This window comes from Nicotiana tabacum, chromosome 8, assembly GCF_000715075.1.
Source record: "Nicotiana tabacum cultivar K326 chromosome 8, ASM71507v2, whole genome shotgun sequence".
Classification (NCBI taxonomy): domain Eukaryota; kingdom Viridiplantae; phylum Streptophyta; class Magnoliopsida; order Solanales; family Solanaceae; genus Nicotiana; species Nicotiana tabacum.
In genome coordinates this window covers 127739545-127761163 of record NC_134087.1, presented here as the reverse complement: position 1 = coordinate 127761163, position 21619 = coordinate 127739545, and the positions used below count along the sequence as shown (strand labels likewise).

At 37.8% G+C, this 21619-nt stretch overlaps 1 protein-coding gene and 1 pseudogene across 1 annotated transcript; one reads left to right on the top strand and one right to left on the bottom strand.

The window, feature by feature from the left end:
* Positions 1-220: 220 nt before the first annotated feature.
* LOC107825581 (nucleoside diphosphate kinase 2, chloroplastic-like) lies at positions 221-4123 on the top strand. The gene is made up of 7 exons (XM_016652451.2): positions 221-601; positions 866-922; positions 1056-1142; positions 1800-1880; positions 2025-2137; positions 2221-2270; positions 3804-4123. The coding sequence occupies exons 1-7, from the start codon at positions 380-382 to the stop codon at positions 3869-3871; spliced, it is 678 nt and encodes a 225-aa protein (XP_016507937.1). The 5' UTR covers positions 221-379; the 3' UTR covers positions 3872-4123.
* A 451-nt stretch (positions 4124-4574) lies between these two features.
* LOC107825580 (GDP-mannose transporter GONST3-like) lies at positions 4575-5825 on the bottom strand (annotated as a pseudogene).
* Between the last annotated feature and the right edge of the window lie 15794 nt (positions 5826-21619).

Sequence of the window (21619 nt, the reverse complement as noted above, 5' to 3'; positions counted from 1 at the left end):
TTCACTTGCAACACAAGTCCTTTTGGGTCATCACATTATGTGAACCTGTTTGTCTGGGCACGAAGTTTAAGAAAAAAATGTAAACTTTTGAAATTTGTGGTTCTAAATAAGTCAAAAGGGATCCATAATATTTGCGTGGTTATAAAAATTTCTTATTAAGGATAAAATTGAAAGTTTAAGCTATACTATTTTCAAATTTAGAGGGGGATCATTATTTTTTTAATACACCCAAAAAAAAAAAAGGTTCGGAACGGAGGAAGCAACTTTTTTCCGTGTGCAGACCAAAAAACATCCAAAACCACTACCAGATAGGTAAAGGAGGAGACCGTAGTCCGTTAGTTACAGGTAATTGGAGAGGAGCAGGAAAGGATTGGGAAACATGGAGGGTCTTACCATAGTTGGAGCAAATCCTTTTGTTTCTTCTTTACTTCGTACACCCTCTTCCAAAATCTCCAACTTTTCCTGCAGTCTTATCATGCCAAACGCCGTCTTTCCGAACCACCACTTAGCCGCATTGCGACCAGCATTTCATCTTTTCTCTTATGCCCCCAAAAGGCACCATAGACCTCCTATTTTCCTACCCCATTTGGTTGCTTCCATGGTAATTCCTTTTTTACTCTCTCAACATATATGATATAATTACTGACTGCCCATTAAAGATTTTTGCCACCCGACTTCTGTTTTGCCTCTTAAACTCTGCCTATTTGAGCTACTAGTCACGAGCCCACGTAGGAGAATTGTAAATTGACGACCAGTGTAAAAATAGTGTAATTATGATATTGCCTGATTAATTTGGGATTGGGGCTTAATTGGCTGATTTATTTATTTATTATTAGAGTACTATTTTGTTGGAATTTATGTTCAGGAAGAAGTGGAGCAAACGTACATCATGATTAAGCCTGATGGAGTTCAAAGAGGCCTTGTAAGTTTCAATATATTCTTGTTTCTTTTGAGTTTGGTTTATTAGGAAAAAAAACTTTTAACTTTATGTTTTTGGCCACGTTTTTTGAATTTTTGTTTGAATGTTGTACATATGTTTCCTTAATTGATTATAGGTTGGAGAAATTATTTCCAGATTTGAGAGAAAGGGGTTTAAGCTTACTGGATTAAAGCTTTTTCAGTGCCCCAAAGAATTGGCAGAGGTTTGCCTCCTGGAGCTTTACTTGGATTGTCTATAATCCTGTTTTCAGGAATTGTCATTTCTATGCATACATACTCCCCTACTCGACCCCCCATCCTAAAAGGAAAAAACACGAAAAAAAAGTAGAACAAAAAGAAGGATTGAGAAAGAAGCGGAAAATCGCTTATACCGAGTTCCCCCACAGCAGCATAACCTAGTAGCAACACTTTTTCTACTGGTGGCGCTGCTAGATGCTTCTGATCAATAGAACACAAAGAGGAGGAAAAAATAAAGCTTATGACTAGCATCTATTTGAGTTGATCATTTCCAAGATCTAATTCCAGAAAATGTCTTCCTTCCAGTCGAAACTATAAAATAGTTTATGATATATAAAGATTGGAAGTATAAAGTTGGACAACCTGCAATTTCATAATTTGATGTAGTAGTTTTCTTGAAGAAGATCTCTTCAAGCGCGGGGCGAGTTGTTAAGGGAGCCTCTAAAATCCAACTACTTCCATCTACGCTATTGAGAGTTCTATCATGTTTTATTTTCAGGCTATAATTTATTGTGTCTAATCAAACCAAAAAAGAGTTGAAATTGTCAAGTAAAATATGTAAGTACTTCATCCCTAATATTATGCAGTTGGGTCAAGTTGCTTAAAGTTATTAATTGTTGCAGGAGCATTACAAGGACCTACAGTCCAAGCCATTCTTCCCCAAGCTGATTGACTACATTACATCTGGTCCTGTCGTCTGTATGGTAGAATTTCTTTCCATTTATATCGTTGTTATCATTCACTAAGTCGAGCCAATCAATTATCTCAGCTATCTGAAATTTGCAGTTGTATAATGTCTCCTACCTTTTGTAGATTTTTCTAATCTCTTAAAATCCTCCTTTGGCCAGGGTTGGGAGGGTGTTGGTGTTGTTGCTTCAGCACGTAAACTAATAGGAGCAACCAATCCTCTTAATGCTGAGCCAGGCACAATCAGAGGAGACCTTGCTGTTCAAACTGGAAGGTTGTGCCATATATATTATTATCATCTTAGAAGTTTTGCGATGTGGACAAATTTACAAGATTTTGATGGCAATTTATGTGCAGAAATGTGGTACATGGAAGTGATAGCCCTGACAATGGCAAGCGTGAAATAGGTCAGTTCTTTCCTAGTTTAGCGAATTAGTTGAGTAACATGTCGAATCAACTTAATCTGGCTTCCCCGTCATGTTACTAAATTTCTTCACCCGTTTTGAGCTGCTAGTTGGACATGAATGAAAACTCGTACTAGAATCTTTACAAATTAAACAGTGACAGCTTCAGTTTTAGTATTTATGAGAAAGCAAATGTACGCAAAAGTTTACTATTTTTCGTTCTTTTTGATAATGAAGCGAGTGAAAGAGCAAGAGTTTTTCCTTTATCATCACAAAGGACACTCTAATATGATATCAAAATGTGTGGATAAGTCAGCTGCTGACCAAATAATATGGCTTAGAAATTTTACTGCTGTAGATTACGTTTTTCATTGAACTAAACGAGCTCACATTATTGTCTAAAGATGATAATCGCGCGGTACCTTCACCCACATCCAACCTCGAGGCTTGAGGGGTTTGGTTTGAGTGCATTCTGACCAGATTTTTTCTCCAATTTAAAAACACTTGCGTTCATTTTTTCACCACAGTGATTATTAAGCATTTTATCAGGTCTCTCATGGCTATTCACGAGTTTGTGATTGAGGAATAGTTGCTTATTGATTTCATGCTTTCACTCAGCAAGTGTGTATGTGGAGGAAAAGAACGTAGTTTCAGTAATTATGTCCTCCAATTCACTGTTTCAATCTCTCTCTCTCTCTCACACCCACACACCCCATCACTCCTATTCTTGTTCCTTTGCTCCTATTCGTGATTTCTTTTTCATAATTTACATGAGTGCTGTCAGATGAATCTATTTGTTAGAGCGGAAGTCTGAGGAAAGACCCGACATGAAGTTAAGTTCACGATGATAATGTACTTATATGGAACTACTTCTATAAATTCCATAGTAAAACCAGAATATGCAGAATTACGTCGCATCCTGAGGCCTATGCTTTGCCTCAATTTCGCCTTTTAAACAATAAGTGAGAAGACGTGACTAAAAAGTGTGGAAGCAGATGTGCGCTTGCATGTTTATTTATTCACATCAATTCAGTTGATATTCCTTGGTCATCCACAACCAATCCTAAGTTGTGCATCAGAATAAACATCGGACTCTGCTACTCTCCACAAAATTGGTAAGTCAGGTTTACTGATTTGAACATTAATAGATATGTATTTCTCAGAAAGCTGGAGTATTTGCTAGCTTGTCCCATGTGCCGCTCTCTGGAAAAAAGCACCCAAATATCTATATGCTTGTAGTTTTAGCTGATTTGTGGTGGCTAGGAAGTAAAAGACCATCTATAACTAGGTGTGTGTTCCAGTAAGATGGATGGCTGACTAGCTGGTTTGCCTTGTAAATTTTTAGATTTGTGATTTCTCTACTGATGAAGTGAGTAGCGAGTGTTAGTTCTTGGAAATTCTCTCTCTTGCAAATGAAACTGAAGTCTTTAGCAGAATACTTTAGTTTGTTCCTCAAATTAGAATTAGTTAGCCTTGATTCTCATTTAATTGGTGTTTTGATCTCTTTTCTTATTTGTGTTCATTTCCTTTCTGCAGCTCTTTGGTTTAAAGAAGGTGAATTATGTGCATGGGCAGCAGTTCAAGAACCTTGGTTGATGGAATAATATCTTAGCTTTATGGGATTCTTCATCAAGTTTTGGAGGTTTGGAGTGTCGCTTATTCGGTGTTTGTTATTTGAAAATACAAGCACTGTAATTGTATCATTTTCTCCATTCTTTCCCTCTTTATATATAAGAGGGTTACTGCTGGATTTTTCAAATTTGATGTCAAACTGGAGAATTAAATTTGTAATTGTTATGTTGGTTGTTGTTAATTCATTGTAGTTAACAAAAGTACTCTAGATGTTCCTCGCAAAAGTCCACATTCTCCTTCTGCTTCATTTATTATAGATTCTGTTACTGCACCCATTTCTCCTTGTTCTTTCCCTTTATCCACAGTTCTGGTTTGCGGATAGTAACAATACAATAATTTTGTTTTGATTCAATCCCCTGAACTGGTCCCAAGGATATTCAAAGAATAGAGAAAAATTAATAGGATGATTCACCCAAAAAGATGCAGTAGCTTATATGAAGTTGCCCGATATGAACGTACATGCGATAACGCCCTTCACCTTGGTCCAAAAACCTTCCCTCTTGCAGTCTTTTCCTCTCAAGAATAGTTCTATAACACTTCAAATATTCACTGACTCAACAAGTATGCTTGAAAAGGAATGTAAACTATGTGAAATAGACATAACATGCAGTCCTGATTAGTATGAGGAGGCGGCTGAGCTTCTAGCCTTGAATATAAACAATAAATCACTTCTACACAACTGCAATTCCATTCTCAAGAGTTGCTTCCTGGCACTTAAATTAAGAGCAAGGCTTCCGTGGAGCGTATAATATTGAATGAGAGAATGGAGAAGAAATTCCAAGAATGAGTTATTGTATCATATCTCCCGATTTATGTACCTTGCTTCTGATTGTCACTGCCCTGCATGTTGCTTTGCATTTCAAGCACCTTGTGTTGCTCCTCCTCATCAGCTACTTGTGGATTTACATCTTTCATGGCCTTGGGCTTGTTGCTTGTGGACTGCTGGTACATAACGCCACCAAACATGCAGATCAACAGCCCCAGTGTTCCGATAAGTTTGGAGTGTTTATCCCATATAACTAGATTTATCACCACTGTCAAAAGTTTGTTCACAATGCCAAGAACAGTAAATCCTGTTGCAGAGATTGTTCTACGGCAAGAAAATCCAAAGAAGGATATCGCTAAGCCAAATAAACACGACAGGGCTACTGGTAACACCACTTGAAAGCTATGCCAATCAGACTCGTCGTCAATTTCATGTTTAATCTTCTTCAATTCACCCATTATAAGTAATTCTATAGGAAAGAGCAGCAAAGCCTCAAGATTGTTGTACAGCACAAGACCCCATGTGTTTAGACCGATTGTCATAACCACATGCTTGATGTAAACAAAATCAATAGACATGCTCACTAAATAGGTCAAGGCCCAGCTATAAGCTGTAAGAGTGAACTAGTAATCTGTACTGACATAGAGCATGCTACCAGCAAAGATTGTACCAAGTGACAACCACGTTTTTATTGTTGGCCACAGCTGGTGCAAGTAGAGGGCCTCTCCTATCGCAACAAAGATGGGGACTGCTGATCTGAAGACAATAAATGTATCAACATTGGCGTGGAGGAGAAGCTCACTGTTTGTGAAAAGAGACAGGTAGAATATAATTGCTGCAGGTAGGAACCTCCACATTGTTAGAAGATCAAGTTTATCATGCTCGATAAAATTAAGCCATCCGCACACAACAACTCCAGCTGCACTTGTGAAGTACTGCAATGCAGTTAGTGCTCCCGGGTACGGAAATTTCATTATGGCCCACTTGTTAATGATGGAGAGCAATGATGCTGAAAGACAGTACCCAGCAGCTATACCATAATCCGATGCTTGCTGAAGTAAGCCACTATACCAAGTTGATTGGAAACTCTGAGACGGGGAAGAAGCATCCAAAGACACCCAGGAATCTTCATCTTTGGGATTTTCCACATCTTTTGACATCTAATCTAATAGACCAACAGAGGAAATTTTCATATAAGTTACAATTAACCATTAACAGCAATTAAATCTTTTACCTTTTAGGATAAAAAACACACAGCAGAAGTTAACCCTGCTGCTTTATGAAGCCAAATCCATTTACTGAATTATCTAGAAACAGTAATTTTGTCATAAACATCACAATTTCATCTATAAGCAATTGCAATAATGGGGTTCATTGACATTCATAGTATAGAAGATGCTATATCACATATAATTATACTCAACTCGATGGAATTGTTTGATCTATAAGCAGACCATAGTGGGTGCGCTTTTGTAAAATGTAGAAAATACAACTCTTAATTCCATTCATATCGGATGAATTCAGTACTAGCTTCTCTTTCATTATTTAAACTTCTCTGAAATAACGAAATATCTAAAAACTTTTACTCCATTTTAAGCTATTTTTGTCTATTCCTAAGCAACTAATTAAGAATTCATCTTATTCTTCCCCATTTTTTATTACACTGCAGTTTTGCAGCTGTGAGAACATTGAATATTTGAATGCATGGGTTGTTCTAAGCCCTAACGCCTAGAGAATTGGCTTGCTACTTCACTCTGCATTATTCTTCAGACGAAAATGCAGCTACAAAACACCAGCATTGACAGAAAGTCCGAGGTTTATTAAGCCATTCCATCCGAAATTCCTTACTTATGAAAAATGCATGTTATCAGATAGATTATGTGACATTATTCACTTTCTTTTCTTTCCTTCTTTTATTGGCTGATAAACCTCATTATGTAAAAATGGTTCACACCCTGTATATATGTAAAGAGATCCACCAATAATTGATTTCGAACCCAGTACAATCAAATGGTCCATGGTAGAAATAAGTACAAATAATAACTACATCCTCGATGATTCAGATGCATACCTTGAGCAGAAAATAGGTAGAATTTTTTTCACAATCACTTGCAGCCACTAGTTCCCGAGGCGCCGCAACCTGCAACTAAAGTAGTCATTGATGGAATATATACCACAGCGGAAGCAATAACAGAATCTTATTCACGTTCCTCAGTTACCTCTTGAAGCGTAAACACAACAAATCTAGGTCGTTCTCCAGTTCCTCAGTTGAAAACACACTAGCAGATTTCCACAGTCTTCTACTGTGTTACCCAAACAATAACCGAAAAAAGAGAATTTTGGGTGGGCAAAATTCTAGTAGAAACCGCAGTCAGAATCATGTAAAAAACGTCCAGCCCTTATATCCATATATATAGCTGCGATTTTTAGGTCAAAACCGTTTTCAAAACCTGTTAGGTTTCCTTCTCCCACTAAGGGACGGTTTCCACGTTTTCTTTCCCACTAAGTAACAGTTTCCACTATTTTCTATTATTTAGGCACAGTAGGGACCACAGAATTTAATTAACAAGGCTTCCTATTATGATATTAATTTCGAAATTCTGAAACTAATTTCCATCATAATAAATTACGAATTATTCCACTAAAAATTCGTAATTGCACTCCTTAGTTCAATTTCGAAATTCTTCCATAAAACCTTATTTAACTCCCCATGTTAAGATTCAGATACTAATCAATCAAATTAAATTACTGACTATTTAATTTATTGATTACTTCCTTTAGACTTACACTTAACTTATTTCATGTATCGGATACAAAATCCACCGGCCGGGTTTACACATGAAAACTTATAAGCTTTCATAAAGGAGTATCATCAATCTCAAAATTGAGACATGGATTCCATCAACTAATTATTACTTCGCCAATGTATATCATTGTTATCCAATTTACCAGGCTTATTGACTCGCGAAAGAATCTCGCCTTTTAATAAATCAAAACAACAAGTGACATACACAGCTAATAATAATTATATCAGGATTAAGAGTATAAGTACATTAAATGGACTAGAGAAATTATTTTATAAAGTCAGTATAAAATACTCATCTCTACTTGATCCGTTCAATACATACAAAATGTACTAGCACAAGAAGTTGGAATTAAACCATTCCCATAATCAAGATAAATTATATTTAATCTTGTGCTACAATCATTCCGATGATTTGTCCAATTCCATCATTAGATTGTGAACATTAACTTTTATGTCTTACAAGAACCGATGATTTAATCTTCCGTGTATAAGTTAAACTCTATACACTAAATCATCTACTATGTAAGCAATGGACGCACAAACCAACACATGATCTATTTAAAATGAAACTTTATTGAATTTAAACAAGTAAATAAATAATTGTTCATAAAGAATACTATAACAATACGCATGGCTTATAGTATATTCTAACAATCTCCCACTTAGACTAATAACCATGCGTCTACAATTTTGACACCCATTCCTTCTACATGCTTATCAAAAGTCTTCTGTGGTAAGCTCTTAGTAAACGGATCTGCCAAGTTGTTCTCTGACGCAATCTTGGTGACCACTACATCCCCTCTCTGCACTATATCACGAATTAAATGATATTTACGCTCAATGTGCTTTGCCCTCTTATGGCTTCGTGGCTCCTTTGAATTTGCAACCGCACCACTATTATCACAGTAAAGCGTAATTGGTGCTTGAATCGAAGGAACCACACCCAACTCTCTCAGGAAGTTACCGAGCCAAACTGCCTCTTTGGCTGCCTCAGAGGCTGCCACATATTCGGCTTCCATGGTGGAATCAGCAACACAAGTTTGCTTGATACTCCTCCAACTTATGGCTCCACCTCCAAGAGTAAACACATTACCTGAGGTAGACTTTCTAGAATCTCTGTCTGACTGGAAATCCGAATCAGTATACCCAATAGGTACCAGGTCATCCGATTGGTAGATCAACATGTAATCCCTAGTCCTTTTCAGGTACTTGATTATATGTTTAACCGCCGTCCAATGCTCTTTCCCAGGATTAGACTGAAATCTGCTAACAACGCCAACGGCAAAGCAGATATCAGGCCTAGTGCATAACATAGCATACATGAGGCTCCCCACAGCTGATGCATAAGGGACCGCCTTCATCTTTTCTATCTCTTCATCAGTCTTAGGAGACTGGTCTTTAGATAGAGAAATTCCATGTCTGAAAGGAAGGAATCCTTTCTTGGAATCATGCATGCTAAACCTGGAGAGTATTGTATCAATATAAAGACCTTGGGACAAGCCTAATATCCTTTTCTTGCGATCTCGCAAGAGTTTGATCCCAAGGATATGAGCCGCTTCTCCCAAATCTTTCATATCAAAATGTGTGGACAACCACTGCTTAACTGAATTCAATATGCCCACATTATTTCCTATGAGCAGTATGTCATCTACATATAAGATCAAAAATGCCACTTTGTCCCCATCCCACTTTTTGTATACACAAGATTCGTTAAGACACTGATCAAAACCAAAAGTTTTAATCGCCTTATCAAAACAAGTGTTCCATGCCCTAGATGCCTGTTTTAGTCCATAAATGGACCTTTTAAGCTTACACAACATGTGCTCTTTGCCACTTTCCATAAAACCGTCTGGTTGCATCATATAGATGCACTCATCAAGACTTCCATTAAGGAAAGCTGTCTTGACATCCATTTGCCAAATCTCATAATCATAATGAGCAGCAATGGATAAGAGAATCCTTATAGACTTAAGCATGGCTACCGGCGAGAAGGTTTCCTCATAGTCAATCCCTTCTTTCTGAGTAAACCCTTTCGCTACAAGCCTTGCTTTAAAAGTTTGTACTTTTCCGTCTACACCTCTCTTTTTCTTATAGATCCATTTGCATCCAATGGGTTTAACCCCATCAGTTGGTTCTACAAGATCCCAAACCTGATTAGAGTACATAGACTCCATCTCTGATTTCATAGCAGCAACCCACTTATCGGCATCCTTATCATGCAGTGCTTGGTCGTAATTGACAGGTTCGGAGGTAGGCTCCTCAGGGATCCTATCATATGATTCTCCTAAGAGCGTGTAACGAACTGGCTGTCTTATTTCTCTCCCACTACGACTACGCACTACATCAGTTGCAACTACATCACGTTGATTTTGTGGTTGAACCACAACATCATCAGGAACCTGAGTCTCCATGCTATCCACAGGGATATCAACGACTTCTTCCTGTTATGCAGTCTGCTCAACATGACTCCCACTACTTTGTGGTAGTATGACTGCGGGCACTTGTTCTTGTGGTACATTAAGTCTATTGACATTTCTCCCACTACTAAAGTGCAATGGTATGTCAAAATCGACTTTCGGGGTTTGGATATGGTCGTTTTGATTTTCAGATGACTGAGTTTCCATTCCTTTGCTGAGTTCCTGTAAAACGAGTTTACTTCTAGGAACATGGTTCATCAAATAGTCCTCTTCTAGAAACTTGGCATTTGTGCTAACAATTACCTTTTTCTCTTTAGGACAATAGAATAAACCACCTTTCATCCCTTTTGGATAACCTATAAACACGCATACATCCGTTCTTGCCTCCAATTTATCCGTTTTCCCCTTTAGCACATGTGCTGGACAACCCCAAACTTGAATATGCCGCAGACTAGGCTTGCGCCCAGTCCACAATTCTGTAGGGGTCGAGGGTACTGACTTTGAAGGAACTAAGTTCAGAACATAATTCGCCGTTTCTAAGGCATGTCCCCAAAAAGACGAAGGCAAATCGGAATAACTCATCATTGATCTAACCATTTCCATAAGAGTCCTATTTCTTCTTTCAGCTACACCATTTTGTTGTGGAGTTCCAGGTGCAGATAATTGAGATGTAATTCCACATTCTGATAAATAATCAATAAAGTCTGTAGAGAGGTACTCCCCACCACGATCAGATTGTAGTGTCTTGATATGTTTATTATGTCGCTTTTCAGTCTCAGTCTTGAATTCTTTGAACTTTTCAAAACATTCAGACTTTCGACGCAACAAATAAATATATCCATATTTTGAGTAATCATCTGTGAAAGTCACAAAATACTCAAAACCACCTCTTGCTTGGACATTCATTGGACCACACAAATCAGAATGAATTAATTCTAATTTATCACTTGCCCGATTTCCTTTTGAGGGAAAATTTCGTTTTGTCATTTTCCCTTCTAAACAAGATTCACAAGTTGGTAGTGCCTCCACTTTCAATGAACTTAAAGGTCCATCCTTGACCAACCTGGAAATTCTGTTCAGATTTATATGACCCAAACGCAAGTGCCATAAATATGTTTCACTCAATTCAGAAGAACGTTTTCTCTTGCTTGGTAAATCAACATTATTCAGTTCTTTAGGTGGTAACGGTTTAGGAATAGAGTCAACAACAAAAAGACCATTAATCAATGTAGCCGAAGAGAGATAACGCTTATTATGAGTAATAACACATTTATCAACGTCATGACAATTAAAATCATAACCATCTCTCATAGCGCTAGAAACCGAAATTAAATTCCTTCTAACGGAAGGTACATATAATGTGTCTTTTAAAGCTAAAACTCTACCACTACCAAACGAAATACTAATATTTCCTAATGCTAAAGCTGGGGCTGCTGAACCGTCTGCTTGATAAACATTGATTTCTCTTTTACTTAGCCATCGCGTTACTTGAAACCCCTGCAAATAAGTGCAGATATGATTAGTGGCTCCCGAATCTACACACCATGACATGGTAGAAACAGCCACTAAAAATGTTTTATCGACAAGTAGATGTAAATCACCTGGTTTATTTTTCAGCTTGGCCAGATAAGTTGGACACTGCTTCTTATGATGCCCGGGCTGCTTGCAGTGATAACACTTGCCCTTAGCCTTTTTCACACCAGCAGTCGCGCCACCAACAGAGGGTTTTTGAGCCTTTTTCTTTTTCTGCCCGCCTCTCGGCTTAGAAGAAGAACCTGCCTCAAAATTCAATGCCACGGGAGGAGCTTGGGACTTGATAATAGTCTCTGCCGACTGCAGCTCATTCAACAATTTCGCAAGGGACAAATCCATTTTGTTCATGTTATAATTCAGGCGAAATTGCTGAAAACTGTCAGGCAAAGTCTGCAGGATCATTTCAACCTGCGTGTCCTTATCAATGTTAGCTCCAAGGACCTCCAGTTCATTCAGAAGACTCATCATCTTCAGAACATGGTCCCTGACCGATGAACCTTCAACCATTTTGGTATTCAGAAGGGCTTTCATGGCAGTCTGCTTAGCCACACGATTCTGATCTCCGAACATTTCTTTGAGATTTTCCAGAATGTCATAAGCAGACTCCATCGACTGATGCTGATGTTGCAGAACATTCGACATGGATGCCAAAATGTAACACCGCGCCATCTCATCAACCTTAATCCATTTCTGGTAAGCCTTCTGTTCATCATCTGTGGCATCATCTCTAGGTTTTTCTGGACACACCTCATCGAGCACAAATTTGTACTCTTCAGCAATTAGAACAATATCCAAATTTCGTTTCCAATCAACATAATTTGGACCCTCAAGTTTGTTTTGGGTAAGAATGGCAGTAAGGGGATTAAAAGCAGTCATTGTTAATCTGGGAGACATTAAATATTTAAATAGATCAAATCAGTTTGTATTATGAACATTAAAATTCAAAACACATTATATATATACAATCTATGCACCTTGAACAACAAATTTCGATGGGAAAGAAGCTATTCTTGCAATATACATATATAATGACAGATTTTCACTCCATAAACTTAAACATGTCATACTCAGATGGAGAGTAAACTGTTAATTTAAGCCAAGTGAATATCAACATTCAACATATATTAGTCCCATTGAACCCACATGCATACTCAGATGGAGAGTAAATACAAATAATCAATGACTAGTATAACATAGTGATTATTCATAATAGTTTTATCCGATATGGAAGAAGACCTACGTCAATGTGTAAAAACATTATATCACTGATTTTTTAAGCCCGGGGACCAAGGGAATTGATCCCCACAATTTCTGGAATTAAAAACAACTAAAAAAATTTCAGAATTTTAGAAAAACAGCAAAAACACCATCTAAACGACCCCAAACGCCCAAAAAACGACTTCAGTCATGATAAAATCCATGAGTATTGCTCACTGGGCCGTTTCGCATGGACCTGCCAAGTTTCAGGTCAATCGGAGTCCGTCAACTTTTTGACCTCCGATTTTCTGCCCTAATTCAGCAAAACGTGTTTTTCCGTTTTACATGATAAAATTCAATTTTCAGATTATTCTAACTCAACATCACCAATATTAAAAGGATACATCAAGTTTTCAGAATAATCAACACAACCCATAAACGATAATCACACCAAAAAAACAGTGCAGGTTTTCAGAAAAACAAACTTTGCATGTAATTCAAAACTTGCATATAGAACATGATATTAATCCTTATGGTTTATCCTAATTATTTAATTAGACGTGAGTAAGCTCTGATACCAATTGATGGAATATATACCACAGCGGAAGCAATAACAGAATCTTATTCACGTGTAATCTAAACAACTAGCACGTATGGAGATTTTAGGATTACCTCTTGAAGCGTAAACACAACAAATCTAGGTCGTTCTCCAGTTCCTCAGTTGAAAACACACTAGTAGATTTCCACAGTCTTCTACTGTGTTACCCAAACAATAACCGAAAAAGAGAATTTTGGGTGGGCAAAATTCTAGTAGAAACCGCAGTCAGAATCATGTAAAAAACGTCCAGCCCTTATATCCATATATATAGCTGCGATTTTTAGGTCAAAACCGTTTTCAAAACCTGTTAGGTTTTCTTCTCCCACTAAGGGACGGTTTCCACGTTTTCTTTCCCACTAAGTAACAGTTTCCACTATTTTCTATTATTTAGGCACAGTAGGGACCACAGAATTTAATTAACAAGGCTTCCTATTATGATATTAATTTCGAAATTCTGAAACTAATTTCCATCATAATAAATTATGAATTATTCCACTAAAAATTCGTAATTGCACTCCTTAGTTCAATTTCGAAATTCTTCCATAAAACCTTATTTAACTCCCCATGTTAAGATTCAGATACTAATCAATCAAATTAAATTACTGACTATTTAATTTATTGATTACTTCCTTTAGACTTACACTTAACTTATTTCATGTGTCGGATACAAAATCCACCGGCCGGGTTTACACATGAAAACTTATAAGCTTTCATAAAGGAGTATCATCAATCTCAAAATTGAGACATGGATTCCATCAACTAATTATTACTTCGCCAATGTATATCATTGTTATCCAATTTACCAGGCTTATTGACTCGCGAAAGAATCTCGCCTTTTAATAAATCAAAACAACAAGTGACATACACAGCTAATAATAATTATATCAGGATTAAGAGTATAAGTACATTAAATGGACTAGAGAAATTATTTTATAAAGTCAGTATAAAATACTCATCTCTACTTGATCCGTTCAATACATACAAAATGTACTAGCACAAGAAGTTGGAATTAAATCATTCCCATAATCAAGATAAATTATATTTAATCTTGTGCTACAATCATTCCGATGATTTGTCCAATTCCATCATTAGATTGTGAACATTAACTTTTATGTCTTACAAGAACCGATGATTTAATCTTCCGTGTATAAGCTAAACTCTATACACTAAATCATCTACTATGTAAGCAATGGACGCACAAACCAACACATGATCTATTTAAAATGAAACTTTATTGAATTTAAACAAGTAAATAAATAATTGTTCATAAAGAATACTATAACAATACGCATGGCTTATAGTATATTCTAACAGTCATTCAGATCTACATCTTACAAAAGGAAATAACCGATAAAGATTAAGAAATGGGAGAAAGAAGATTACCGGCGATGATTCCGGCGTCGGTAGCGGTGGCTCGTATACCGCAGAGAGAATGCGAGCTAGAAAGAGCTGAGAGCAAGAGGAAGTAAAGCGTATGTCAATTTTCGAATGTCAGAATTTAAATCCTCAAGTTTTTCAAAGTAACAAACAAGCCCTTAAAGTTTGACAGCTAAGGAAAATTTTTTAAGGTTCTCCATTCACTTCTATAGCCATAGCGAGAGAGAGATCAGCCACTAAGGAGTCAGGGGTGTGCATTATTTGGTTATGCCAAGGGCAAAGGGCCAAATATATACCTCTACTTTCAAAAAAAGTTTAAATATATCATCATTATACTTTGAATCCAAATATATCCCTGTTGTTATATTTTGAGCTCAAATATACCTCTTATTTAACGGAATGACACGTGTTATTGTCTTATTGGTCAATTTTAAATATATCCTAATTAACGGTAAAGGGCCAAATATATTCTTGTACTTTCGAAAATGGTCTAAGAATACCCCCATATACTATTGGGCCATATTTACCTATACTGTTATACTATCCAGCCAATTTACCCCTATAATCAACAAACTTTAAAAAAATTACCCCTCAGTAGTTCAAGTGACCCAAAATCTCCCAAATCAACAACAACAACAACAAACCAGTATAATTTTACCAGTGGAGTCTAGAGAGGGTAGTATGTACGCAGACCTTACCCCCTACCCTGGGGTATAGAGGTTGTTTTCGATAGACCTTCCCCTCCCTCCAAAAACTTCCCACCTTGCTCTTGGGGTGAGCCAAAAATCTCCCAAATTATTTTAATTAAATCACTTGTTGTTTTTGTTGCTCCATTATTTACAAGGACGAACTGGAGTAGGCATGGAATCGGAATTCATCAAGTTCATTAAGCTGCTCCACACGAAGATTTGCTGCCACATCCCATTCAAGATTCAGCTTCCTCAAAGCCCACATGGCCTTGTGCTCTAACTCAACCAGTAGATGGCAAGCTTTACCAAATACCAACCAATATGGAGACATACCAATCAGAGTCTTGTAAGCAGTCCTATAAGCCCATAAAGCATCATCCAACTTCTTTGACCAATCGGTCCTATTTGCATTGACCGTCTTTGACAATATACTCTTGATTTTCCTATTTGAGACTTCAACTTGGCCACTCGCCTGAGGATGATAAGGAGTAGAAACTTTGTGATTGACACCATACTTTGCAAGCAAAGTGTCAAAAGCTCTATTACAAAAATGAGACCCCCCCTCCCCAATCACTTATGATTGTACGAGGAGTGTCAAACCTTGTAAAAATGCTCTTCTTGAGAAATGCAACAACACTTTGGGCCTCATTGTTGGGTAAAGCCACGGCTTCAACCCACTTTGAAACATAGTCAACCGCCACAAGAATGTATGTGTTCCCACACGAGCTAACAAACGGGCCCATAAAATCAATGCCTCATACATCAAAAATATCAACTTCGAGTCGCACCTCTTCACAAGTTCACTTGCATCTTTGTACAAAGTTGGCCAATAAAACCCGCAACTAAGAACTTTTGAAGCCGTCCTCGCCTTGCCATGATGGCCACCATAGGGAGAGGAATGACAAGCCTCTATGATACTTAATTGCTCCTCCTCCGGGACACGCCTTTGAATCACACCATCCGTGCAAATCTTGAACAAGTACGGTTCATCCCAATAGAAATCCAAACTATCCCGTTTGAGCTTCTTATTTTGGTTAGAAGAGAGCTCATATGGTATTATACCAGTCATAAGAAAATTAGCAACGTCCGCAAACCATGGCATACCATTCACCGACATAGAAAGGAGTTATTCGTCGGGAAATGAATCATTGATCTTTAGGCCATCACGAGGCCTCCCTTCTTCCTCCAAGTGGGACAAGTGGTCCGCCACTTGATTTTCACTACCCTTCCGGTCCACAATCTCCAAATCACACTCTTGAAGCAACAAGACCCATCACAACAGTCTAGCTTTGGAATCCTTCTTCGTCATCAAGTACCGGAGTGCGGCATGATTAGTATGAACTATGACCTTGGCACCCATGAGATATGGCCGAAATTTCTCCATCGCGAACACAATAGCCAAAAGCTCTTTCTCAGTCACCGTGTAGTTCACTTGAGCATTATTCATTGTCTTGCTCGCATAGTATACCGGATGAAACATTTTGTTCACTCTTTGACCCAAAATTGCCCCAATCGTAACATCGCTTGCATTACACATGAGCTCAAAAGGCAAGCTCCAATTGGGTGCGGTGATAATAGGAGTTGTGGTCAACTTGTGCTTGAGAAGTTCAAAGTCTTGCATACATCTCTCATTGAACACAAACTTGTCATCTTTTTCCAATAACTTGCATAAGTGGTTTACTACCTTCGAAAAGTCTTTGATAAATCTCCGGTAGAACCCGCATGCCCAAGAAAACTTCTAACTCCCTTGATAGAGGTAGGGGGAGGGAGCCTTGAAATCACATCAATTTTTGCTTTGTCCACCTCTATACCATGCTTTGAAATTTTATGCCGTAGAACTATGCCCTCTTCCACCATGAAATGACATTTCTCCCAATTAAGAACAAGATTGGTTTCTTCACAACGGGCCAACACTCTATCAAGATTTTTCAAACATTCATCAAACGAATCACCCACAACACTAAAGTCGTCCAAGAACACCTCCAAAATATCTTCCACCATATCGATGAAAATGACCATCATACACTACTGGAATGTAGCCGGTGCATTACATAACCCAAAAGGTATCTTAGAAAAGGCAAAGGTGCCATATGGACATGTGAATGTGGTCTTCTCCTGATCTTTCGGAGCAATTAAGATTTGGTTGTATCCAGAATACCCATCCAATAAACAGTAGAAGGCACGCCCAGCAAGTCGATCTAACATCTGATCAAGAAAAGGCAATGGAAAGTGATCCTTGCGGGTCACTTTATTCAACTTGCGGTAATCCATACACACCCTCCATGCAGTGACAGTCCTTGTTGGAATCAACTCATTCTGCGAATTTGTAACCACGGTCATGCCACCCTTCTTTGGCACACATTGCACCGGCAGTCCAAGAGCTATCAGAGATGGGGTACACAACCTCGGCATCCAACCACTTGATCACCTCCTTTTTCATAACTTCTTGCATTGCCTCATTCAACCTCCTTTGATGTTCCAAGGAGGGCTTTGCATCATCTTCCAGAATAATCTTGTGCATACAGAATGCGGAGCTTATCTCTCGAATATCAGCTAAGGTTCATCCAATTGCCTTCTTCCGCTTGTCGCCAATGTGGCATCAACCTGTATGTTAGTAAGACAAGAGGAAAAAATGACTGGTAAAGTTGAACTAGGGCCTAAGAACTCACACCTGAGGTGTGGAGGGAACGACTTCAACTCCAACAGCGGTGGTTCCTCGATTGAAGGTTTTGTTGGTGGAGTCTTCCTATTCTTAAGATCCAAGGAGAGTTTCCTAGGATTATAAGAGTAAGAGCCCATTCCATGTAAAGCATTCACGCACTCCACTCGGACTTCATCGTCATTTATATCAAGATTCAACAATACGGCCTCTAGAGGATCCTCCACATTGATCATTGCACTAGTATCATCAACTATCACTGTTGTGACAAGGTCCATAAAGGAGAACACCTCAAAACTGTTGGGCTGCTTCATTGACTTGCACACATGAAAGAACATTTTCTGATTACCCACCCGGAAAGTGAGTTCCCCTGCTTGCCTTGGGGTCTCCATTGTTGTTGGTTGGAATAATTGCCCCTTTGGCCCTGATAATTGTTCACATATTACACTTCTTCATCCTGCTCATCATAACCATCATCTTGGAATCCACCACAATCATTGTCATATTGATCCAAACTCCCTTGGTTCTATTGACCTCTTTGTTTTCTTTTGCTCACTAGCATGTTGACACCCTCCATAGCATTTACTTGGCGCAAATTTTGAACCTGTTGTAACTGTGCCTTTGCTAGCTAGTTCATTGTTGTTTTCAGCTTTGCTATAGCCTGCCCATGATCATGTAACTCTTTGTGCAAGTGAGTGACCATGGGGTCACCCCTGTGGCACATTGTCTCTACTTTTCCAAGCGGAGTACGTGTCAGCCATCTCGTCAAAAATGTCACAAGCCTCATCATACGACAACTTCATGAAATTACCCCCACCAAGTTGGTTCACTATGCACTGATTTGTTGTGTTAATTCCCGGGTAGAAAGTCTGTTGGATCATTGCCTCAACCATATCATTGTTGGGACATTCCTTTACCATGGTTCTATATCGCTCCCAAGTCACATGTAATGGCTCGGTGGGCTCCTGCTTGAAAGCTAAGATCTCATCTCTCAATGCTGCTATGTGCCCCGCTGAGAAAAACTTTCAATGAATTTATCTGCTAACTCATCCCAAGTAGTGATGGAATGGTTGAGAAGTCATTCAAGTCAATCTAATGCCTTTCCTCTAAGTAAGAAAGGGAATAGTCTCAACAGAAGTGCATCCTCTGACACATTAGTTTGCTTGCTCTCCCATCAGGTCTCCACGAAACCCTTGAGATATTTGTAAGCATTCTGATTGGTAGCGCCCATGAAATACCCTCGCTGCTCCAACAATGTCAGCATCACATTAGTAATTTGAAAATTGCCCACCCGGATCCGAGGTGGGACAATTGCACTAGCATATCCTTGGTTGGGAAGCACTCGAGGAGCCACTCTTGGAGGTGGCAGGGGAGGATCTGGAATATTATCATTAGTCTGGCGGCCTCTCCTTTGTCCTTGAGGCACAATAGGGACCTCATCATCAATGTTGTCATTTACCTCCTCCCCCGGTGAAATATCTCCAAGAGGTGCGTTGTTTGCTGCCATTTTGTACCTGAAGTAGTGACACACACAAATTAGTAACGCAGAAGGAAAGAATAATAATACACAAACTATTTAGATAGATAGCTAAAATCGTTAGCTCCCTGGCAACGGCGCCAAAAAGTGATCGGAGCCAACCCTGCACCACTACAAAGTAGTGAGAGTGGTCGAAGCAGCTTTTACCCGAGATGGTCGGGATCGAATTCCATAGGGAGCTAGAAATGGGAATTGGGTTCCTATCTAAATTAGAAAAGTGTAATTGCTCTTAATTGATCTTCCAATCATCATTGGTTTTGATATTACTTCTAATTTAATGCTAATAAGATGCTAAATTAAGCTAAGAGTAAGATACTTGAAAGTAGGGGTATTCGTCAATCGGTACGGTACGGTATTTAGACATTTTGATTCGGTATTTTCGGTATTCTGTTTCTTAAAATCCTATACCAATACCGTACCTAATTAAATTCGGTATGGTTAAGTTTTTCTCCTTTCAGTTTCGGTTTATTCGGTTCGGTAACTTTGGTTTATTCGGTTTGAATACTAACTAGTGCATAGAGTCATATACTCTAATATTCTTAATTAAAGTACTCAAAAATATAAAACTGAAAATGTTTGTTGACAAAAATTTTGTCCAACACTAGCAAATATCGACTCAAATAGAGAAAATTGTACATAAAATATTTGATCATTAGAAATGTATTGTTACTTTTTTAGAGTTAATTGATGAACTTTGAGAATAAAGGAAAGTAAAATTTTAGATTTTTTATATTTATGTTATAATTGATAATATATATTTTGTGTAATATAATATATATTTCGGTACGGTATCGGTATTTCGGTATTTTATCTTAAAATACCAAATACCATACCTAATACCAAATTTTTTTAAAAACTTAAACCAAATACCAAATACTATATACCAAATACCAAAATTGTTGATTTCGGTACGGTAATTCGGTATTTACAAAATTATGCCCAGGACTACTTGAAAGGTTGTCTAAATGGTTAAGGAAGCACTAGGGAAGTGACTTTCTCCTAGGTGGATACTTGACGGGTTCTCGAATCTAAGGTTAAGTTGCCATGTTGGGGATTACGATATAACTATGCACGAAACTTCTCACTCTATACCTCTCGGTAGTTTGAGTGATTTTGCCCTAATTGACTTTCTCAAGACCAATTGGGTATGATAATTTGTGCAAGCAATTGAGGTTCAAGTCGGGTATTACTATCTCTTGGTTTAACTCTTTAATTAGGGCTATCAATCTCTTGAATACGCCCCAATTTCTTGTTCGACAAATTTTCCTAGACTCAAGCTCTCTTTCTCAAGAAGAGCCCAAGTCAAAAAGGCACAAATTAGTGTTTGCAACCACTAATTCAACATGGAAAACACAATTAGTCCAAATATCAAACACCCATAGACATTCAAGCCTTAAAATTCAATACCCATCAAATACCCACACTAGGGTTGAGCCACAACCCTAGCTAATGGGTCTAGCTACTCATGATAATAGAAGAAAACTGATAAATAGATGAAGAAAACCCCATAAGATTTAATTACAAGCTAATACTTGAAGATTCAATGATAAAACTACTCTAAAATTATTCAAAATGGTTAAGAACTACTGTTCACAAGCGCGGCTCAAAGTTAAATTACAACTGATGACCTAAAATTGAGAAAAGAAAATATTTATACAAGGCCGAATTTTCTGGACAAAAATACCCCTGCGGGTAGGGGTGTCAATGGATATTCGAAAACCGACTAAACCAATCGAATCGTATCGCACCAAACCGATTTTTAGGTTTCTTTTTAAGAAATCGTAGGTTTTTATATAAATCTATAACCACATCGATATTTAGGGTAGGTTTTTTATTTTATAAAAATAAACTAAAAAAATACCGAACCGTACCGACTAAATTTTACATGTAGAAAATATATTTATTTAGTAAGTTTAAAAATAATAATGCATTAAATTTTCTTTGAGCCTTGGAATTATGAAAACTATTACAAGCCAGCAAGCAATTAAACTCAAAATACTAATTCCTAATATCTATTATGCTACTTCTACTTAAATTAAGTTATTTCAAGTATCTTTATTAGCAAAACACAAAGTATTCTAGCGATTATGAGTAGCAAACTACAATGTATTAAATATGTTTCCTTTCATATAATTTAGGTT